The following is a 24,209-nucleotide window of genomic DNA, read 5'->3' as shown; positions in this document are numbered from 1 at the left end:
AAGAATAAAGAATTGTCTGTTCAGAGATAATACTGAGTGGCTTATGTAGTAAAACACAGCTGCTTGTTTCCTCATATATAAGCTAAATAAAAGCTTACATCTGTTTTTATTATATGAAGCCTGCAAAAATAGCAGATGTTTATAATTTTGTCCAGAAATATAGCAGATGTTTATCAGAATTGTCCAGAAAGGGTGACAAATAAAAACACAGGTCAGAAAAGGGGAGTGAATCTCATTTAAATCTTCAGTGATATTGTTGCTTCTGCAGTGGAGGTAAAATATTAAAAAAGGGGAAAAGAGCTATTACTTAAATAAACCAAAGCAGAGAAAGTGAAACGATTTGTGTTTATAATTACAGAGTTAAAAAGTAAAACTTGTCAGCAAGCTTGTTTATTTTGTTCTTTGTCATAATTTTTGCCACTTTTTAATAGAAAATGCACTTCAAATATTATGTCAGAGGAAAACCAAATAGTGACAACTTCCAATAATCTGCTAATGCTCATGCTAATATATAAAGAAGCCAGATTATTTTTTATTTTATTGTTAAAGAATGCCTATTAAATTCTAAAAGCTTTCTAAAAATGGTGGGGTTATTTTATATTTCTAATAATGCTAAAATATCAACAAATACTTAAAGTATTTCTCTGTTTCTTTGGGATGTGGGAACTGAAGATTGAAGTCTCTGTGCTCAAAAAGCTTCATGATAATGCTATTTGCTGAATAGGTATTAGTTGAAATATTGAAACGTGAAATGTATTTCCTGGGTGCTTTTTAGAATTATTATGGAGTAACTGCTGTGATTTTGACTCCTGTATATTTATTTGTCTTAATGGGATAGATCTGTTTAGACAATGAAATATTAATGCCAATGATGTTTCCTTGCCAGAAAATGTTTGGTTTCAATACATCCAAATTAGAAGAGGAATAAAAATCTTAGTAAAGCAATCTGGATATCTTATATTTTCAGTTTATTAGTTCGGTTGTTCTTATCCCTTCCCTTCCCTTCCCTTCCCTTCCCTTCCCTTCCCTTCCCTTCCCTTCCCTTCCCTTCCCTTCCCTTCCCTTCCCTTCCCTTCCCTTCCCTTCCCTTCCCTTCCCTTCCCTTCCCTTCCCTTCCCTTCCCTTCCCTTCCCTTCCCTTCCCTTCCCTTCCCTTCCCTTCCCTTCCCTTCCCTTCCCTTCCCTTCCCTTCCCTTCCCTTCCCTTCCCTTCCCTTCCCTTCCCTTCCCTTCCCTATTTTATATAACCAAGGTTTTGTAGTCGTGGTTACACATAGCATTTTGGCATCTGAGTAAATACACATGCTTAAGTAATTAAATAATTTTTTTCTTGTAGGCAAAGAAACTGCTATGTTAAGTTTATCTGAGTATTTTACTGTTTATAGAATACTGCCTATGTTTTTAAACTAAACTTACAACACTATGAGTTTTGAGAATAAGTTAATTGAGGATATAAAAGTTCAAATGCTGTGGGTTTCTTTTGTGGCAGCACTGTAATTTTATGACTGAAATGCAACATGTATTTCCTTGCAAATAAAGATGTCTCACATAATTTCAAGCACCATTTTTGGCCATCATATTCCTGGAACTCTTTAGCTGTTTCCTTTCAGATTTAATTAATTAGACCTGTTAGAGTGAATCTGACATTTTGGAAGGTGTGGTTTTGTAATGTAATGTGTTGTGGTTTTGACAGGGGGAAAGATGCTCATTCTCTGTCCAGATGTGGCATTATTTCTGCTGTGCTCTTCATCATGATCTATGGACTATTCTACCTCCAAAGACAGCCCAGGAGATTCTTACAGATGTACTAGAGCGATCTTTGGATATTCTGTCCTCCAGATATTGTCAGGTGTGTCCCAGTTACAAAAGAACACCACAAATCAGGTAATGGTTGTGTATTTAATACACCATTTTGTTGGATTAAAGAAGTAAATGTTAATTTTCTGTTATTCACTGCTTTGATTCAAATTTCATGTTAATGGCCATAGCAGAGGGGATAGACCAAATCTATGCATTTTGATGTTTGTTTTAATAAAATTTATTTTGTGTATTTATATATTTATATTGCAAACTGGGCAGAATTGAAGGCCTCTTTCAACTCTGTGAAGTTGTTCCATAAACTGCTTGATTGGTTTGAAAGCCTCACAATGAAAGTTCATAGAGGATTGGTGATGCAACCCAAAATGTGGATAGAATTGACAATGTCAGGATTAGAAATCAAGCTGTTGATTTATTAAGAAAATTTAATGAGTTCCCATAGAATTTGTGTTTTTATAGGGCTTTTCAAGTGAAGGAACTACAAGGTCACATCAAAACATTTGTCAGAATGATGCCAATGGTGTAGAAGGAGAGAGGAGAAAGAGGCTATTCCTTTTTCTGTCATTTCAGAAAATAAGAAATTTCAAGTTTTTCTTATTGCAATTCTTATGTTTTGCCAGAGAGTATAGTCTTTTTGAGAATACTAAATCAAGTATCTCCAAGTGGAAGTTAACCCTACCTTTGTCCTTTCTATACAATATCTTGTTTTACTGAATAAATTGGTGTATTGCTCCTAACAGAATCACACAGAATTGCAGAATGGATCAGGTTGGAAAAGACCACAGTGGGTCATCTGGTCCAACCTCCCTGCTCGAGTAGGGTTATCCCAGAGTACATAGCACAAGGCCAAGCCCAGACAGTCCTCTTAGAGGTCTCCAATGAGGGACAATCCGCAGTCTCTCTGGGCAGTCTGTTCCAGTGCTTGGTCAACCACACAGTAAGGAAGTTCTTCCTCATATTCAGGTGGAACTTGCTGTGCGCAATTTCTGACCATTGCCTTTAGTCCTTGCCCAGCACCGCCTAGAAGGGTGCAGTTTTAGAGGGTTAGAGACACTTACCAGGTCCACGCTCTGTGTGACCTAAGAGTTATGTGCAGTTATCTCAAGTTTTATTATGAAAAGGAATGTTGTCATGAAAGCTCAAGTAACTTGCACAAGATCGCATTCTTGAAATGGGTAGGAAGAAACCAAAATTTTAGTCTATGTACCTATTTGTGTGCTCTGTTCCTGCAATAACTTACTGTAATCAGGCTGTTCTGTATCTTTTTGTACAAAGAGGTTTTCTGAAAACTTGCCTGGAAATTTTTTTGGGGGAAAAGTTCCCTGAAATATGAAAAATGCAATATTACCTAAGTGTCATACTATTCAATTCTATATGAATTTACTTCAAACTACTACTTCAAACAAGAAAGAACTTTTTACCTTGTCATTTTGTAGAAAAGTTGTATATTCATTAGGGTGATTCTTGAATTTTTCACTAAGTAAATTGAACTATCCAGTCATGAATAAATGAAAAGAAAATGCTCTATCATTCAATATATTTTTATCACAGACCTTTACATGTTTTTTTAAATAATATTGTAGTTTGTGAGGGTATCTTTCCTCCCAATGGTTCTTCAAATTGTAGAGAACTGATGTATGATATGGACAAATGTCTGTTTATGTGTGTTTGCCTAGATTTTTAAAAAATAACGTTAACCTTAAAAATGCATATGATCAGATGTGCATCCATGGCTTTTAGGTACTTAAGTAGTTTTTAAAGTCCAGCCTCATACCTCCCATATTTTTTGTGTTAATCACGTTTCCTCTGTATTGTATGTCATCATAGTTGTTGTGTTGTTGTTGGGGTTCTTGCGGTTGTTCAGGCCAATGACATGTGGTTCTCTGCCAACCAGTATCAACAGGCAATAGATTACTGACTCAGGAATGTTCCACGTTGTACAGTGTTGAATGGAGTTAGTTTTGCAAATTGAAGATTAAGTTACTTTGTTCCTATTTTTTGCTCCATCAGGATTTGAAAATAGTGTGTACATTTTAATGATAAGAAAACAAAATTAATATTTATTTACTTGTACTTTAGAAAGTAAATTGTTCATGCCTAGTGATACTGTCCTTTGAGAAAGGACATTTCCAAATTTTTAAGTCTTCTTTTTACTAGTTTCAGTAATAACTTCTCTGTAAAAGAGTTGATTTTTACAGAGTACTGGGTGGAGACTTTCTGCATCACTGAAGAGGAGATTTTAAAAGTCTGTGCTATGATTTTGGTGTTTTATCCTGTCGGAGAAAATGTTTGTTTAATTGGAATTTGCCACTATCATGATGTCTTAAGTAATGTTATTCTTGGGCTTTTTTTCCTACAGAATTGATATTGCAGCAATTTTGATGTCCACTGAAGATATGCTCTGGTCAATTTGTAGTTCTGTGCAGGAGTTTCTGAATCCACACAAAGACAGAAATCTCAAGATCTATAAAATACATAGCCACTGCAATAGTCTGATCTCTGTGCTGGCTATTTTAACTTCACCATTGAAGAATTTGTATGAGTGAGTATGAATTTGAGATAAAATTGGTTCTTGAGCTTACATGGATAGATCTACAAAGGTGAATTTTTGTGTTGAAATCAAATGTAATACATAGTATTGGCACATTTTAACAGTCTTTGACTATTTCTCAATTTGATCCCATATTTATATTTATGATCTTGCCTAAAGCCCAGTTATATCTGCTGAGATTTTATTAGCTCTGTATCAAACTCTGGTGCTGTACATTTTTTTTTTCTGTCAATAATATAGACCATAGTGAATGACTAGGTTTATTTCCTCTGTGACAAAACCAGTAGAATTTCATTAACTATTGCTGCCCCAAATTTGCAATTTATTTTTCCAATTAAGACATATTTCTTTTTAAAAATGGTATTATTGATCTGAAAACATTTACTACTATGGTACCAAATACTTTGGCAAGCAGGTTGTCAAATTGTTGTCAATCTTCTAGAAGTATTGGAATGTAAAGGTAATTTACTAAAATAATCATCTGGTTACACGACCAGTATGCTGCAACAAATGTAGTTCAAAATGTAAGAATATAGAGTGCCCATATTTACAAAATCATGGCTTCACAAGTCACAACTGTAAAAAATGGACACGTAACTTGCACTGAAATTTGGCCTGAGTCCTTTGTTGATAAAATTAATCTGTAAATTGGGTGTAGGAGACAATACAAATTGAAATCACAAATTTAAAAAAGAGGAACAACAAACCCCCAAACTAATGAAGCCACATCCTAATCAGCTGGCTTTTACTTCATTATTCAAAATAAGAGAATTCTAGGGGGTACTAGTGTGGAGACCTCTTGCATATAAGCTTCTTTAACTAAATTTTTTTGTCATGTGTGGGCTCATTTTAATGTTTGTGGGCTCTAAAGAACATGCAAAAGTGGATTGTAACTGATTGTTTGATCTTATATAACCCAGGCTTATGAATAGATAGCAATTTAGAAGGTGGCTCAGGAACAGATTAGGTAGTCCTGCCATGGCAGTAGAAATGGAGGCAGGAAAGGATTGCAGTGGCTGTAACTGCTTCTCCTGTCAGTTTTGACATTTCATCTTTCTTTTATGAAAGGCCTTAAAATGATAGACCAAAGTAAATATGCAGTATAATTTGCTCCTCTAAGTTATTCTAGTCTCCTCCACTGATCAATGTTGTTTACATATTTATGTATACATAGCATGACAAGAAATGTGTGCTTGCTGGAGAACTCACACAGTTTCAGAACAAAGTGTCAATGAAAAGCTTGGGTTTTATTTTATTTAAAATGCTGCAGGTAAACATCTTGGTCATATAGCTTTCAGAGTTAGGGATGTGAATTTCATGACCTGAATTTGCTTATCAGGAGATCAAAACCTTGACATGTGCTGAATGTAGCAGCTCATTTCATTTACTACAAAGTACTGTGCAAATCACCACCAAAATATGACAGCTTTGTTTAAAGAGAATAAAAAAAAAATTGTCTGATTTTGTTACACAGTTACAAGAATAATATTAAAACTGAAGACCATTTCCATAGAGATGATGCATGTTTTATATTAAGTAAAATTGGATTTTTTTAATGAACTTCTTGTCAGACCTTGTGTTTTCACAATCTGTGGGACCCCCATTTTCGAAACAATTTTTTTCTATTGTATATTTAATTGCAGCCAGTATTTGTCAGGTCACCTAGCCCAGTGTCCAGAGTACAAAGAAGAAAGTGGTTTAGCCAATCAGCTTCTTAAAGGACTATATTCAATTGGAAACACCTTGATATAGTGAATTTTAGGTAAAGTACATAGGTGTATTGTTTACTGGGGTATGCATAGTTCATTACATTAAGAATCTATCAATAATAAATTCAATGGTTACACCTGATTTTAAAGGAATATTAATCTTTCATCAATTCTCTCTGGAATTATTTTGTAAAATCACATTTTCCATCTTGTCTTGGCTGTATATCTTTCACACCTTTGGTGAAGTTAACTGGAAGTTAAATTTTTTCTTTTAAATCTATCATGCTGTCTTTTTGTACTGGAAGTTTTCCCTTAAGTGACTAGAAGTCAATTAATCTTTAAACTTTTCAGGAAAATTCTGTGTAATCAGAAAAGTGGCAATGAGGAAACATTGGTTTTCAGGTGTTGTGTCATAATATGACTGCCTCATTTCCAACTAATTAGAGAGGCTGTATTCTCTATTGCTTAAGGGAACTAAAATTATTTAAATTTCTTAATTATTTTGTGGAAATTGAACAAGACCATAATGATGGTGAAAAATTAGTAAAATCCTTAACTTCAGATAGGGTGATTCTGTTTTCTCATTCCTAATTTTGTGATCTAGACTTTCTTTTCTGCATGACAAGGTTACTTAGATCTGGTCCAAAATTCACCTATGAATCTTGGGTCATCAGTGTTTAATACTCTTTTTTCTATGCTTCATTTTTCTCCATCCTTCTGTGGCTTTCCTGAATTATCTTCAGCATAATGGAAATGTTGGTTGGAAAGGACTGCTGGAGGTTGTCTAATCTAGCCTCCTCCCCAAATCACCAAGAACAGTCAAACATGATTGTGTTTGACCAACTCAACTGATACATGCCAACCTCCAGGAACTGAAATTTTCCAACATTTTGTGAAGCCTGGTCTGCAGCTGCGATGCCCGAGTGCAAAATATTGCCTTATCTCAAGTGAGAGCCCTCAAAGCTGCTGGCTATAATTTGCTGTTTCACATCAGCCCCACTGAGAAAAGTTGGTCAGTGTTGTCTTCGTAATTACTGTTTGGGTTGTTGTAGGCCACCGTTACCTGAATTGACACTTTAGCCACCTCTTCAGCAGAGTAAAGGAGTCTAGGGCCCTCAAACATTTTTTACAGATGATTCAGTTTAGTCTTTGGTTTCCTCACATTCTCCTTGAACTGTAGGCCCAGCAGCTGGACAAAATATTCTAGGTAAGGCTTAAATTATTGACAAGCAGATGAAGTAAATCACTATCTTTGTTTTAGCTGCTGTGTTCCTTCTAATACAGCCCAGTGTGTGGTTTGCATTTTTTCTAGTGATAGGACACTAATATCCTACTGCCCATAAACCCCAGGTTTGTGGTTGGGTAGGAGAGCACTCAGACAAGTCAGTTCTCAACCTAGGTTATTGTAATTCTGTAACTGAAGTAAATAGTTGCTCTTTACCTCAGTCAATTTTTAGAATTTCTGTTGGCCCAGTCATCCATGAGTAGGCACTCAGCTGTTTGTTGTGTTAACTACTGTGTCTGCTTCCCCCAGTTTAGTGTCACCTGAAAATCTGCTAAGGAACTGTTCTCTGTTGGCTTTTGTCCACGTTTTTGAGGACCTGTTGAACAATGAGTCTCTAGAATGTGCTCCTCAAATCTACTGAGTGTTGCTATTTTCTTGCTGCTTACTCAAACCTCTGAAATATGAGGATTTTCATAATTCTGAATTTCCAGTCATTACTGTCTTAAATGCTGACAAGATTGTTGTCAGTTACTCAGTTCTAGTAGCTGGGGTTTCATGTAGTGGATCACACAGTTTCAGTGCTGCCTCCGAATACCCAGGAGAGTTAAATGCCATTCTTTACTCATAAGTTTGTCAAGGAGTAAATTACCTGGGCCTCAAAGTAGAGACACTCTTCTGCCTCAGGTTCAGGATTGCTCAGTTTGGAGCAGATCTATTCTTGTGCCTGTTCTGATATGCTTTAGCCTTTTGTACTGAGTAGGAGATGATAGGCTGTAAAGGAGCAAGGTGGATGCAACTTTTTGTGATTCCATAGGATGAATTGTTATGTCTTATATTCTCAACAAGAAGTCAGGTAAATTATTTAAATGTTGAGACAATCATATAGAGATTCTGTTGGCAAAATTGCTCTCTATTGTTGTAAATTCAATGTTATACACTAATAGAGACTGAGACTATTTCTCTTTAATATATGAGTTATAACTCATGAAGTTGCTTTTTAGTAATGTTTATTCATTATACAGAGATAAATCATACAAACTACAAAGAAATACTTTAGTATGCATCTTGCTGGCATCTCATTTCTTCACACCTGCACTCAGGCTTACAGGATCAATTCTCACCTTGTCATACTCTAGTGAAGAATAAAACCACTATAACTTGAAATCTTGTGTTGATATTTAATCAGCTATCCAGTGCTTTGAGATAATAGGCAGCTGGTTTAGCATAACTTGAAGCAAAACCAAGTGTCCTACTAGCTGTTATTATACTTCTGTCAGAAGAGTAGTTGGGCAGTCTGGCAAATAGTTGGGCAAGAATTACCTACCCAGCAGTGGACATTTAAGAAATGCTGTCATGAGAATTACTATATTATCATCAAACACTTGATTTTTTAATAGTATTTGAAGCTATTCTAATATTTAAGCAATCTCTAAAACCCTCAGATTATCTCTACCTCACTTTAAAAATTTCTGTAGAGATTTTGGTATAAGCAAATAAGTCAGAATCCAAAAATCTGCCTTGTGCTTCTCCTTAGGATATGGTTAAAGCTCCTTAGGATACAGCTAAGAAGTCATACTTAACAAGCTGCTTTAGTCCAGAATTCTGTCAAACAATTCCTACACAAGCAATAGACAAGATGTGGTCCTCTTTTTTTAAATTAGATTGCTAACCAAAATGTATTTTGTGTAGGATGTTTGCTCTATACTTTGCTATATTCAGAAAAAAATATTTCAGTGACTGAGAGACAATAAGATTTTTTTCTTACTTTCATAATATTGAAATTACTGTCCTTAAAACAATTCTTACCGAGTTGGCATTCTTCTGTTGAGTATATTAGAATCTCAGCTTTATTTTTAATCTTCAGGTTTCATGAATTCACAAAGAACACAAATTGACTGTGCTAATCCTTCTGCTCAGATTTTGCCTACTTAAGATCTGTATTAAATTCTTTCTATTTTTTTTTATTAGTAAGAGTGGTTTCCAAATAAAACAGCCTATCTTTTGGTGAAGTTCAGAAACTATATGGCTACCTTTCTTATTGAAAAGTACAATTCTCTCTCTTCTTTCATCTGAGTCTAATAGACATGTAGCTATAGTTCTGGATGAAAGATAAAAAATTCACAGCCAAGTAAGATGAAAAGTAAGGTGCTTGTGAAGTGATAATTGTTTATATTTAATGGAGGATACATGTAACAGGCTGGAATTCTTCTCTGCTGGAATTGTAGAGAGTGTAAATGAGAATAAAAAGGGAAGAGGCCAAGCGGCATCCATTACTGTCACACATTAATGAAATCTATTGGCTACTAGAAAATTGTACAGATATTAGTAATTTATTACTAAACAATTCTTAAAAGCAAATATTAAACTATAGAATCCTCTTCTTACATATACCTGTAATCCTCTCATATAATTAATTAATTAAATATTTCATTTTTAGTATCCGTAGATTTTGCCTCTCACATCATTTAAGTAAGTGAAGTATTGCAAAAGTGACATCTAGTCACAGTCTAGTTCTTCTCTCATCCTTTATATTTGAAAACAGCCAGTATTCCATTTCTCTCAAGCCAGTGAAGGTCCAAAACTTCTGGTTCAAATTTTTGCCCAGTATAATCCAAAGTCTATATATGCTTGCATGTCAGTCAGTATAATTTCAAAAGATACTTTACATATCATTATTATAAAAGTGTTGAAAATACTATGCATTTTTATTAAGTACAAAGAAAAGAGCTATAGAAATGAATGACTGAAGAAAAATTTGCTTATTGAATACTTTTTCAAGCATAGTTGAAAATGTATTATATAGGAATAAAAATATGAAGAAAAACTTGAATAACAGTTATTAGATACTGAGTTTCAAAGAGTGAAAGTGAATAAAAATATAGAATTATATTTTTTATGGTACATAGAGTTGCAATAACATGTTTGCATACATATATTAATAGTATTTATCATAAGGTATTTTCTGTCTTCTATTCATGTAGACATACTTAGTAGTCATGATCCAAGGGGACTTTCAGTCTCACTAGCAATTTAGAAGTATTTGGTTTCTTCCAGGACATTTCTGGATAATTCTGATGAACATCTTCCTCAAGATTTTTCAGAAGTCCTTTATCATCCATTACACTGGTTATTTTGCATACCATCATCCTGTTTTTCGTTTCTGAAGTGAGTATAAAAAGTTGATTGTTGTAAAAGGATTACCAGATAGTCAGTATTAGTCAAATATTGTTACATTTTGAAGAGCATATCTGAATAAATGTGTAATTAATATTCTGATTTTTAGAAGTCATAGAAGCATTTTTTAATTAATTACAGATTTGTCTAATCTTTGAGAGTCTGAGGAAAAGTTGCACTGAAAGCACTGTATTTTGCTAGTCTATTAATCATGTTTGAGATTTGAATTATCTGTAAGGTTTTCTGGCTTTAATTAAAGACTATATAGTTCTTGATAATACAGAAGTTCAGTACAGTTGCTGTTTTGAAGGACTTATAATTAAAGGGGAGATAGAGTGTATGTCTTTCTGTTTAGGATTGCTGTTTAAAAATAAATATTTGGTAAATAAATAACTCATTTAACAATATGCTACTTGATTGTAGTTTAATTTTTTGGAGATTATTGAATGATTAGAAGCAAAAGCTTAACTTTTCTGTGTCACTGCATATAAGGACAAGTGACATAGAAGATAGATGCTACCAGCTGTGCTGTTGTTTGCTTTCTAATTTTGAAACTGAAGTACTCCCACACCAGTGTAGATCCTCTCCTAACCCCTTCACCTCTGTCTCCTCCTTTTCAAGGTTATTTCCTGAGAGGTTTTCATTCTCCATTTTCATGAAAAGCTGCTTTAGTGAGATGTTACTGTGTTTTCCAAGAAATTATTTTTAACTTTTGGAGGAGTACCTTATCAAATGAGTGGTGACCTATGGATGACCCATGTGTTTTGGATTTATTACCTCTTTCCTTGTACACACAGTATCTTTTACCTTGTATATGTAAATATCTTCCCTATAATGTTGCCCCACACTACACAAAACATGCTGATTTCTCTCCATAGGCTCCACTCCTAACTACATGTTATCAGTCCTGTTCTCTCCTTCCCTGTGCCTCTGATATCTGCTGAACCAGAGACAATATATGTTGTGACTGCGTCAAAATAATGTGGTTTGCTAGCTACATGCCCAATAGAGTTGAATAACTGTGAATTCAGAAAGTGTCCTGCTTGAAATAGTAATTTAAGTTCTTATAAAGTGTGAAAGATCATGTGTGTTTATCAAGCTCCAAGGAACTTTGTCAGGGACTTTTTAAGTTATGCATGGCTGGAGAGAAAGGAGAGGGAGGGTTACAGTAGATGGAATGACTGCATTAGAAAGGAATCTAGTCATCCATTTCTGGAAAATTTATGCTCCATTAAGTATTCATTGTAGAAAAGACAATACATTTTTTGATGCCCTCATGCAAGGCAAGATCTCAAAATATAAATTATACTGTGAAGTATGAGTTTTGGAAGATGATTTCACAACTGAGTACCCTATACTGTGTAACAGTATGTAAAGGAAATGCTGGTACCATATCAGCGTGATATAATTACCTTTTCTAAGGTGGAATTAAGATAGATACAAATAAATAGCATAAAACTATTCCAGAGCTATGTAGTATGCATTTATTTTCTGTGGAAGAAAGGTACTAAAATACACAACTTCTTGGTCACCAAACAGGAAAATGCAAAGTACAAAATAAAGTATATCTCTGAGAAGATGCAGTCAGTGTACCTTTGTGAGAAAAGTCCATATACAGAGAGAGCCTTGCATACTGTCCTGGTGATAATGAATGAACTATATTGGTAAAATACTTATTGTTCCTTTTTAACAACACACCTTTCAGCTGCTCAGGAAAAAAAAAAGTTAAGGACTCTGTATCTAATGAGTAATTCTGAGGTGTTCTAGTTTTTTCATTGGTTTTATAGTCTATGTGAATGACTTCTATGTGAATGACTTCAAATACTGCTTTTAGAACATTGTAAAGAAACATCATATTTAAGTATTGTAGAAAATTCTATTTCAGAGCATCCTAATTATTCATGGGTTGTTTTCCGATTTTACATCTTTACATCAGATGTTCACTGTCTGTAAGAAAATTAAAAGCACAGGCCATTGTATACCTTTCAACTGTGGCCACCTGATTTTTAACTGACAACTCTAACCTTTCATACGTTTAGCTATTAAATATTTAGTCTTTCTAAGTTTGCTTTTTCAAAAAAATGTTTTGCTAGTTCCTGAAGGTGTTTTGTTTACTATGTAACCTGATTTCCTACATTATTTTTCATTGCTGCAAATGGCTACAGTCTGTTTAATTTTATCAATTTGACTCCAATGTCAATGTCAAGATTGTTACCATAAATTAGCATATCTACCTACCTTATAACTTCTTGAACTTAGCACATGAGATTTTCTTTCTTTCTATCTTGAATAGAAACAAAAATAATATATTGTTGGTTATCAAACTAAAGAATTACTGATAATTTATATTGCAGTTCATTTAGTGATAACAATTAACTTATTAATTTATTTAGATATATATATTTATTTAGTTACTAATTGTGATTCCTTCAGTGCTAATTGTGATTCATTCTTTGCCCCATTTGGGGTTTATAATCATAGCATTTGAAAATCAAAGTTGGAGTTTTTTCATTCCACTGTACAGAACAGGACATTTATATGTGTGATATTTATATGTACTTCACCTTTTGCCACTTTCTATGAGGCTAGTCTTATTTTCACTAGTACTGAGCTATGAGGATGAGAGAACATATGTCTCTCCATATGCACGTTACAAAACTTCTCAGTGCATTTATTGGTGCTAGCTTCATGGCTGTAGGGAATGTCTGCTATATTTTATTTTTCCTCTAACTGAGTCACACCATTGTACATTTCAATTTGCAAGATGCTTAAAGAGCCAAGAACTGGTGTATATTACAACATGATAACTTCCCATCTGGTCAATGACAGACAGTTTGTTTTTTTTTCAATTCAGATACTCTAAAAATATAATTTATTTCTATAGGAATTTAAAATATTATTCTTCATAAATCTAATTGACCCAAATTGTCACTTATCTTTTAGTTTGAAGGCAATGAGTGACCTTATTAGATAGGATAAGATGACATTAAAAGAAAAGGAAAAAAAATTAAACCGTCCTGAATATTTTAACTGAATTACTGAAGAGTTGAGTTTGCTCTCAGCCATAGCATTAATTCTAGTGTGAACATGGTAACCATTTTAATTTTAACTTTAATAACTAACTACTGATTATATATAGATAACATGTGCATTAGATTACATATATAGGGCTAATCTTGAACATACAGAAATTAGGATAATTATATTAAGAATGCAAGATCCTAATGTCTGAATGCAGTATGTATTTTAAATATGGCCAATTTACTTTGACTGCAAGTTCTATCAAAATTTAAATGTATATGTGTATGTATTTTTTATAAATATTGCTTGAATCCAGTATGTGCTAATACTCAAATATAATTGTAGAATCAAATGCTACACTGTCAGCAAAATAGCTAAAGTACCAGATGGAAATCACAAAAGCTGTACATAAGGTTTCCTGGCACAGATATTGTTTATGAAGCTAGAGGTATTTGCTTTAGTGTTAAAGGAGCAAAGGCTGAAGTTCCTTTACTAAAATTAATATTACAGTGGAGTTCTGTCATAATAGTGGGATGTAAGGGCCCTGCTGGAAGATGGTGTTATGGTTTCCTTAGGTGACTTCAAGGCTGCCCTGCAAGATATGTGGCATACTGGTTTTACTGGTAGTGGAAACACAGACATGAGGGACTAAAGCAGAGGAGTGTATCAGCTGACATTTTCTTTTCCAGGACTTGTGGATTTGTATTGAGTATATTGTATAAACAGCAGCTTTATTCAACAGTGAAATACTTGTGCAGTCATCAATTTTTTTTTTCATATGTGTAGTCAAGCCTAGCTGGGAGGTGGCACACTTGGCTAAGTCAGAGGTTGTGAAAGCATGCAACTTAATGGAGAGGTACCCCTCTGGTAGAACTAGCACATGAGCCCATTTTAGTTCTGTCCCAAAAGTTATGTGTAAATGGCATGTAAATTGTTTGAGCAGAGGCAAATAAATGCTTCTCTAATCTGACAAGAAAATGTCAGACTGAAAACCTCCCTGTGAAGGAGGTTTTAACTGATGCTGAAGGTGGTTTTTGCATACTGGTAGGTAATATTTATACCTGCCTAGTCAATGCATATGAAGTCCTTAAAATCATGCATGTAAAATTCATGTGCATAAAAGTTTATGAGGTGTATAAAGTTTCAGTGTTATCAACTATTGTATAAACTTGTAGCCAAAAAAGCAAATACGGTGGCTAAACATCAGTTGAAATTTCATCTTAAAAGAACCTTCAAATTAATAAAACTTACACATGAAAGAAAAAAAAATTATCCACAATTCAATTTTGAAAACTTGTTTTCAAAAATGTTTCAAGAAGAAAATACTAAATACAATAGGTGATAAACATTTGGCAGGGCAGATTTGTTTGTTTCTCATTTAACTGTACTGTGAGTTCAGTGATTGGTGTTGGGTCACTGGCTGTGTTCAGAGTAAGCCCTGAAATAGTATTTGGAAATGTCAATTTTTGCAGAACATGGAAATCACAAACAGAAAAAAAAGTTCCCTATTTTTAAAAGCTAATGAATTTGTACTGCTTTCTCACTTCTACCTGCTGGTGAAGCAGTAACTCAACCAGTCTAATATTTCTTTTGGATTTTTGAGGACACATAAGAATTGCTCAACATAAAGTGGAATTTTGCAATCCCTTTGAGCATTCTCACTTCCTTTTCCTTAAGAACTTTATACACTTCATCAAGGAGAGACAATGCAGATCTCTGACTCAACAATTACTGCAATAATAATCTGAAAAATTATACCCTTACATTTACTCAACTGCAGGGGAAAAAAACCTTCCTTTTTGCCTGGTAGAACAAAATAAGTACTGTTCCATGAAAGAGATAAACACAGTTGCTTTGTATCAGATTTAACTGTGGCAGACTAACAAATGTCAATTTGCTTTTAACTAGTTGAAATTAAGTGCAGTTCTTTCTCTGAGCTCCCTTAAAGTAAAGAAGCATGAAAGCATTTTCAGAGTAATCTGGGAGGAGTTGACACTTAAGGGAATTAGTGTTACATCTGCAATTCAAGGATATTCATTTCATAGACAAATTAACTATATTATTCTTTCTGTCTTTATCTTATATTTTGAAAGGACTCCATCAGCCAGAGAAATGGCAGCCCAAGGTCTGCTGAAGCTGCTCTTATCCCAGCCATACTGTAATTTGAACTTGCTTTTGGAAACATTGCTACACCATGATTGTCTCTTAGTGAAAATTTTGCTGAGAAGCTCAAGTAAGTACTGATATTGTCAATCCATATAAGATTATCAGTGAGAAACACGAATTCATTTTTAACTTAAATGCTGGAGGAAGGCTGACAACGATTTTGAGGGTTAAGTCCCCGTTTACTTACCTGTAGGACACTTCTTGAATGGGTAAAAAGATAGAAAAGTCATCACTTTTTGAGTGAGAATTTGCATAATACACTCAACCAGTGTGTATTAATAATTTCAAAGCAAACTGCAATTTGATAAAATAGGCTGCTATCATAAATACAAAAAAGTCAAAATTAATTTGAACTTTACAGAGCTTTGATACCACAACTACTGTACACAGGTTTTTAAAGTGTGAATCAGCAGTCTAAAAGAATACTTTCAAAATTACATTTGAACAGTGGGAAGCCTCTTAGATGTTTTGTTGATATTATTATATGCTTGTCACTATAGAATTCTAGAATTACCTATGTATTCTTCTGCTTGTTAATTCATTAATGCTATTTTGAAAGTAGAATAAATAAAAGAATATTTCTACAAATTTTTATTTGCATTCTGATGGTATTGGGTTTGAAGCAACAAACTTTATCACATCTTTCCATTAGTAGTTTGCAGATCAAGTGATCATATTGTTGAATAGCTAATGGTATAATCACCTGTTTGACTTAATTTTGCAGAAATATCAGAGTCTTGGTTTCTTTATTTTTTTGGCAAACAAATTCTTCCTATTTATCAAAAAACTCTTAGCTCCACATAACATTGTATATTTTTATTTGTATTTGTATTTGTATTTGTATTTGTATTTGTATTTGTATTTATATGTATTTATCTGTCTATCTATCTATATATAACATGATTAATTCTTTCATTTGGAAATGGTCTAATATTTTTCAGGCGTACAACATCTTCCATTGCTGTCACACATCTTTTTGAGAGCTGCAGTGCATACAATTGCCTACTCAAACACATGTCATCTTTTACAAAGGCTGGCAAATGTTTGATCAGGGTCATAGTCTTAACCTAGTGTTATCCAGTATTGAGTTTTACTATCTGTTTAAATTATTACAGGTAATAAGCAACCAAATGTATTAGTCTATTGATGACCAACCTCTTAAGCTTTAGGGAAATCCATGTGACCCTGAATTACAAAATATGTTATTTACATAGGCTTTATTCATGTAACCTCAATATCAGAATGAATATACTTCCAGTTTAGGTAAAGTCAATACCTGTGATAATCCATATAATCTCAATTAATTTCAATGAGGTTATTTGTCTAGTGACAAAAAATATGCATTCTTTATTCCTTCTCCTATACAGCTAAGTACACCATAGTTTTTGAGCAATTTGTCCTAGTGATAACAAGACTCCCTGGTATTTAATTACATAAGAATTTTATAAGGAAAAGCCTTTTCACATTTTTTACATTCAGTCTTTCCTTTTAAAAACAGGCCAGAAGGAAAAAAATCTTAGGTATTGATGAATTTTCCTGTATTGTTTTAACACTTTGGGATGCTCAAAGTAGACATCATTCAAACATATTAAATGTCATTGTAATCCCATTGTTCTCATGGTTGTACCACAGGCAGGTTCAGAAGGAATGTATATTCCCCATCATAGCAGGGAACACTGTTGGGAATGCCAAAGTTTTTTCAGTAGAAAGAGTATTTGTAGAGAAGCTATTTATGCATGATCCATGCTGCTAAATATTATAAGAAGGATAACATATTTGTTGAAGCTATTAAAACTCCATGTATATAATTATATGCTATCTGGACAGGAAAATGAAAAAAGTGCACTTTTGTAGGTTTTTTTTGTGGCATTATGATATATGAAATGTACATAAAAATTAAAATATGGAAATACGAAGTTATCGCATCAAAAAATACTAGAGGTAATAAATCAGCTTACCCAGAACTGAACCATTTATTTGTCTTCAGTGCACATAGCTACTGCATAGAGGCAATTTTGAAAAAATGGTTGAAAATTTTGATTTGCGTATTTGGCCTCTGTAACAAGCTGTGAGTCTAAATAACCTAGGTGTGTTAAATTACAGTGCCATCTGTACAGTGCCATCATAATCTTTGAGGTTTTTCTATAGATCCAGTGTCCAGCAACTTTTTGTTCAAGACATGTTCTTGAGTGAGGAAAGGGTCTAAGGTCTCTCCTGTGGCTTTGCTGAGACCTTAGAAAGAAAGAGTGAAGGTAGCTGGTGCCATGTTAATTTTCTGACAAAATAAACTATTTTGCAATTTACTTGGCATATTTTTTTAGCCAGTATTCCCTTATCATTCATGAATGTGAAATAGAAATGAGTTATTTGGATAAGCAAAAAATAATAGAGGAAAAAAAGGAAGTGGTGTCTGTATAAAATAAGCAGCTGAATCCAGCAGATGCTGACGTGAAAATGTGAAGGATGTAAGTGAATTCTGAGAATTTCTGCTAGATTTGCTCTAAATACACATCATGCCAGTGGAACAGTTTGTGACTTCTATTTTGATAATTGTTATTTCCAGATATCAGGAGTTTTTCTTTGCACAATAAAGCAAACAGCTATAGCTTTATTGGGTTGCACTGGCATATGTTTTAGAGGGAACCCCATCAGACAGTAGACCTGGCCACTTATGAACAGCAGATAGGACAGTGGTCACTAAGAAATTGTCACTGAGAAATTATCACTGAGAAATTGTCAACAAGGCACATTCTTCAGCCAGTCCTTGGGTCTCATACATTTGTTTAGGAAGAGACAGTAGTATCAGATTCATGACAAACAACAGAAAATTGAAATGGGTAGGTTTAAGAGCTGGGTTTTATTCAGGATAGGAGTAATATGTCCCTGAGGTTAGCTCAGTTGGTTAGAACATGGTGCTGTTAGCAACAAGCTTATAAGTTCTATCCCCATATGGGCCATTTACTTAAGAGCTGAACTTGATGACCCTTGTGGGTCCTTTTCAAGTCAGAGTATTCTGTGACTCTTCCATGAATCTATAATGTAAAATTTCTCCTTGGAATTTAAAACTGAAATAATACACTATCTGCCAAAATGAACCCACGTTCAAAATTGCAATATATTTTAGCTGTCATTGGAGAGGAGCAACTCTGAAAGGAAAGTAAAATTATCTAACAGGTCAGATACAGTAAGGAACAGAAAAAAAGTCAGTGACAGAAGCGGCACTGAGGATGTAGAGTACTGCAGACTGCCTGCTGAAGTATTTCAGTCTATAAACAAATAAAGCATATCCTTTTTGCATTCTTTATATCCTCATCAGTTATTGTGGTTTAAAGAAACCATTAAATGCAATAAAGAAAGCAAAAGTTTCATGCTCCTTGCAAATTAAAGACCAGTATCAGAAATAATTAGTTCCATTTTCAATTCCTCTTCCTAAGTGAGACAGCATGTATGAATTTGAGTTTTGACTACCTCTTTTGGTCAAAAAAGACAGCATAATTATTTGTATCTTGGCTGTCATGTATGGATTGACTGCGGAGAGTGAGGTCTAGCGTCAGTAACAGGATTTTCTGAATTCAGCAAGATTCATTTTATGGCTAGACTAGTCAAATAAGTGCTGGATGAGTGATAATGTTGGCAAATTACTGGGTGGTATTTCTATCAGTAAGAAAGAAATATGGGTAAATTGCACTTGTAACTCTGCCTTTCTGAAGTTATGCTTTTAAAATATGTGGTAGTATCCCAAGAGATTTAGTGCATTATTTCGTCATAGGAAGAATGATTCCTTGTGAATGGTTAGGGCATAGCTGTTATTCAATAGGTACATAATTTTCTTATAGAGATATTTATTAAAAAGAATAGTATTCTAATATGTTCTTGTATCTTTTGTGCATATAGAACATCATGCTATATGGAAATAACAAATAGCTGATTTTTTTTATTTTAGCAGGTATCTAGATAAATATATAGCCACATTTATGTATGAATGCTAAGTCTTGCTAAAATAATATGAAAGCATCTCCTTTGAGCTACTATGGGAGCTTTAGGTTCCCTTCATAAATTAGCTTTTGCTATACGAATGCAGTCAGTGAAAAAAATAGAAATGTATAGAGGGAAGCATCACAGGGCAGTAAGTAAAATATATATTCTGTTATATAAAAATATAAATATGTAAAATATAAATTCTGTTCTATGTAATAATTAACAAGGAGGCTGCATTGGACTTCAAACTGATATGAATATTTAATGTTATGACAGGTGAGCTAATAAATGTAAAAGAAAAAATCTAAGGCAAGAGAAATGTATGTATGTTTCTGTAGATTCCTAATTAATAATATTTAACCAGCTATACTGATCTGCTACCTAACCTTTTCAAATGACATTATCCTTTAAGGTCCCTTCTAACCCAAAGGATTCTGTGATTCTATGATCCATTATCAATCAGAAAACTGATTTTAACCTGAGCTTTCAGGGTATTTTTTCAACAAGGACAACATTTACTTCAGTGTAAAGCAAGAAAAAGCTGATGAATAAATACATGCTTTGTTGTATTTAGTCCCAGAATGATTTAGCAGTGGATTCATGCAGTGCATTTAGCAGCAGGTTCTTTGCTTAAAAGCACAAGAGTTGCATTATACAGTTGTTACAACAAGATGTATTATAGTCCTTTCTACAAAATTCTTTTATGCTCCTTTCTCCTAATCCAAATCTTTTGGTAGCTCTAATTGATTTGAAAAGTTATTAGTAAGTTGTGACTTAAACTTTCCATTGCAGCATGGTCATAAACCAAATTTAGGCTTAATTTCAAGTCATAAGCACTTTTAAACAAACCAATTCCCCATCATGTACTTCAAAGGCAGTTTACATAGTACTTGAAATCTTAGCAAAACTCCCCCTAGAATTTGGTTAAATTAATTTCAAAAATAAATACTTACAGTAATAGAATCAAAGTTCATTTCAGATTTTCATCTCACCATTTGAACTGCTTTCTCTGCTTTAATGGTTAGTTCTTTGTCATATGTATCCCTGGTTTGAGTGAATAAGTGGAATCCATTTGATTCTCCACTTAGAAGCGTATGGAGTTGAAAACAATATATGTCAGCTCACACAGCTCATAGGAAAAAGAAAGCTGATTAAAAAACCTGTCTTATTGCAGATCTGTCTGCTGCCTTGGGGAAAAAACCCCATGTATTGTTGGTTATGAAATCAGTGATTATATTTTTCAGCTTTCTACATCCTCTGTTTCTGCTAAGGTTGCATGCTACCTAGATTGAATGATTTACAGTAATGCATAAATTAGGTTGTAGGAATTCAGAAGAGAGTAAAGTGAGATTTTTTTTTTCTTAGTTTTTAGTTGACACTTTTATTTCAAATTCTTGAGGGTCATTCTTTCTTCTTGTACTTTCATTGTACTTTCTTGCACTTCATTGTACTTTCTTCTAATGACTTTTAATAAAGTCCTTCAAAGACGGGTTGAAAGCAATGATTTTCCATTATGGTAGATTTTGAAGACTCCCATCTTTCTCCTCCACAGGTTGCTAAAGGTAAAGACAACCAAACTGGCAGAAAACAATGACATTTTATAATATAATTTTATCTAAATACTTTTTACAGAAACCACTGTTTTTGCAAACTAGAAATTTAAATTTTGAGTATTTAACAGGTTATGGCTCTGGTTCTCACAGTTGGAAGCATATTTCACAAACAGGTGGGAAGCTCAGGTCTTCCACATTAGCACAAATCAAAGTCATTGAATTGCATTAATTCCTGGAGTTTTAAACACCTCCTTATGTGGGAGATTGTGTTATAATGATCGTCAGAAATATCTGTAAATATTTGTAAAAAGATATGACTTAACTCTATGATAATCACTACTTGTCTTTAGAATCCGTATTTTAGCAGGCTGAGATTTTATTTTGTGGAACTGTTTTATACTGAGTTTCATCTTACACTGAAAAACAAAGCCAGCACACTTTGGGGAATATGGAGCTGCTACTTTTCGTGGTTTTTTATATCTAAATAGGATTTTATTGTTTCATATGACTATTATATAAGGAAAAGTTAAGCAGTAATAGATTTTTAAGTGTGATTCTGCAGTTTAGATATTAATCTAATGATTAATTGTCAGTAAATAATAAATTTCCAATTACAATCAATTCCAATTTAATTTTGAATTAAATAGGCATATTTCATAGTTTGAAAACATGCTTAAGTCTCTTTTTTATTGGCTGCACATAATTCAGGAAGCCAGTCAATTGTCATTAGGCAGAGAAAGATCAGATTTCAGTATCTGTGTTTTATTGTTTGAAATATTATTCAGATACACTTTGCAGTTCATGTTGAATAATACTATCCATTAGTGAGACCTTAAATTACTTGGAAATTATTGAAACCATGTTTTTGTTTATTTTGAAGGTAATCAAGCATTAAATTGTGGTGAACAAAGTTCTCTCTTGGAACAGGAAAATAACAAAGAGCCTACTCTGATTGAAACAATCTTCACAGTATTGTCTTACTGCACTTTATCACCCAAATCTCTTGGCATTGCTTTTGAGTCCTACATGGAAAAAGAGCTGCTGTGGAGCTGCTTATACAATATGACAGGTTTTTATTCATTTATTAATTTATTAATAAGCCTTTCAATCTGATGTTAAATATTCATTTTCAGATATGTAGTGAGTATTATTTTTAGCATAATAAATCAGGTGAATGTATGTTAGCTTACTTCAGAATTACAGTATTATTGAAGGGTTTTGTGCAGTCAGGCCATGGTTAGAGTGGTTGAAATTTTGAAGAAGTTCCATAGCAGTGTTGTTGACCAGGAGTCTGATGACCTTAAGTGTTTCTCTTACCAGCAGACTGGCTGCAGAATATTTTTGTAGGTCTCCACCAGTAGAGGTTCTTCATCTCTATGTATTCAACAGCTCCAGACCTCCACAATTTAAGAGTAAGGAAGCATGAAAAAAGAGTGGAAAAAGAGAAGGAAGGACTTCTTCTCCTACTGAGAGAGAAATAATCAATGAGCATTTAGTTTCTATTGTCAACAGGCATTCAGCCTCCTAATTTTCTATTGAGGGGGAGAGCTGACTTCACAATTAGAGCGACTAATTCTATCTCCAAGGAAAAACAGTTTCCAACCAGAAAAGAGAGGTGAGGTTTAGAAGGGTGATGTTGCAAATTATGGATTAAAAGCAGGAGGGCTAAAAAGAAGAGGATGAAAATGGAAGAATGCAAGAGGGGATATAGAATTATGAGCATCACAAAATAGAAAACAATGATAAAAGTTATCAGATACTTCTCAGAGAAAAATGGGATTGCAAAAAGTAGAAATTTTACATCTAAGAAGAAGAAAAACAGAGAAGTGGTGCTTGGAAGCTTCCAGAAAGACCATGATTAGATCAGCAAAAAGTAGAGGGAAGCAAAAGTATGAGCAAAGGATCTAAAGATCTAACATGTCAAAACATCTTTCTGAAATGCACTGCAACACTCTGACAATTGCAGCTCCATGACAATGGAGAAACTGCAGTTTGCTGTGGTATTAAGAATGTGGAGAAGATTGATACTTGTAATGTCAATAACTGTATTTAGGACTGTGTGTTTTGAACATGCAATCTCTGATGACATGCTGTGTTTCTATTGATAACTATTATTTGTATGTATTTTTGTTTCTAAAATACCTTTCTTTTCCTTTACTGTCTGTGGTATAGCAGCTTGGGTATCTAATAAATGCAACTTCATTAATACTTTCAAGTAAAGAAAGTAGAAAAAAAGGTGTATCTGTTTACCTCATTGATGCCTAACAAGTACTTAAATGTTTTCTGTATGAAAAGGAAGATATCAATCAGCTTAAATAGAATTTTTGTAAATATATCAGTGGAGAAATGAGAATGAAGGAAATAAATTTGGATTTTTGTCAATACTGTATTAAGATGGTACCAAGATGCCATATGTTTTGCATTATACTCTTTCTTAATTTGTAACAGACAAATAGGCCTAATTTATTATGACAAAATGTTAATTTTCTTTTCCATTAAGAATTCTGAAAATACTTTCTGAAACAGATTTACACAGCACTTACTGAATAGTTAATAGTTCTTCCTTCTGAAGTTTTCAGTTGTGGTGAGTCGGAGCCAGAAGTTATCAGATGCTTGAAGTTGACTTTGATTAATTCAGTGAAGGGTGTAGTGAAACAAATAATTTCTTTGATGCATTCATGGGAAGCAACAGAAAACTATGGAACATACCAGCACAAGCAAATAGTTCCTGAAGGTTTACTGAAAACTGTTCCAAAGGAATGGAATTACACTCCTCGGGAAATGAAGAGAAAAGAATCTGGCAAATGTAGGTGAAATTTATACATAATATTTATATATATGTACAATACGTCCTATAAGCTTTTCATAAGAACTTTTAAGTCCTTTACTCATTTACTCCAAAACTGAACTGTTAAATTTTGTGAGTGTTGTAGCTTTACGATGAACAAACTATTCCCAAATATTCTGTGGTGGTTGGGGTGTTTTCAATACTTTCCATTAAAATTCAGTTATTCTT

The 24,209-nt window shown here is 33.7% G+C and overlaps 1 protein-coding gene across 1 annotated transcript in view; it reads left to right on the top strand.

Annotated features, from left to right (window-relative positions):
• Nucleotides 1-24,209, top strand: part of KIAA0825 — a 230,629-nt gene that overhangs the window by 85,906 nt on the left and 120,514 nt on the right. Inside the window, exons 10-15 of the mRNA XM_084224964.1 lie at nucleotides 1,692-1,882; nucleotides 4,176-4,358; nucleotides 10,356-10,466; nucleotides 15,590-15,729; nucleotides 22,074-22,262; nucleotides 23,766-23,999. Coding sequence (XP_084081090.1) covers nucleotides 1,692-1,882; nucleotides 4,176-4,358; nucleotides 10,356-10,466; nucleotides 15,590-15,729; nucleotides 22,074-22,262; nucleotides 23,766-23,999 — 1,048 coding nt within the window. The remainder of the gene's footprint in view (nucleotides 1-1,691; nucleotides 1,883-4,175; nucleotides 4,359-10,355; nucleotides 10,467-15,589; nucleotides 15,730-22,073; nucleotides 22,263-23,765; nucleotides 24,000-24,209) is intronic.

This window comes from Fringilla coelebs (assembly GCF_963513975.1).
Source record: "Fringilla coelebs genome assembly, chromosome: Z".
NCBI lineage: Eukaryota > Metazoa > Chordata > Aves > Passeriformes > Fringillidae > Fringilla > Fringilla coelebs.
The sequence above is the reverse complement of the archived record's forward strand: the minus strand, read 5'-3'. Positions and strand labels throughout refer to the sequence as shown.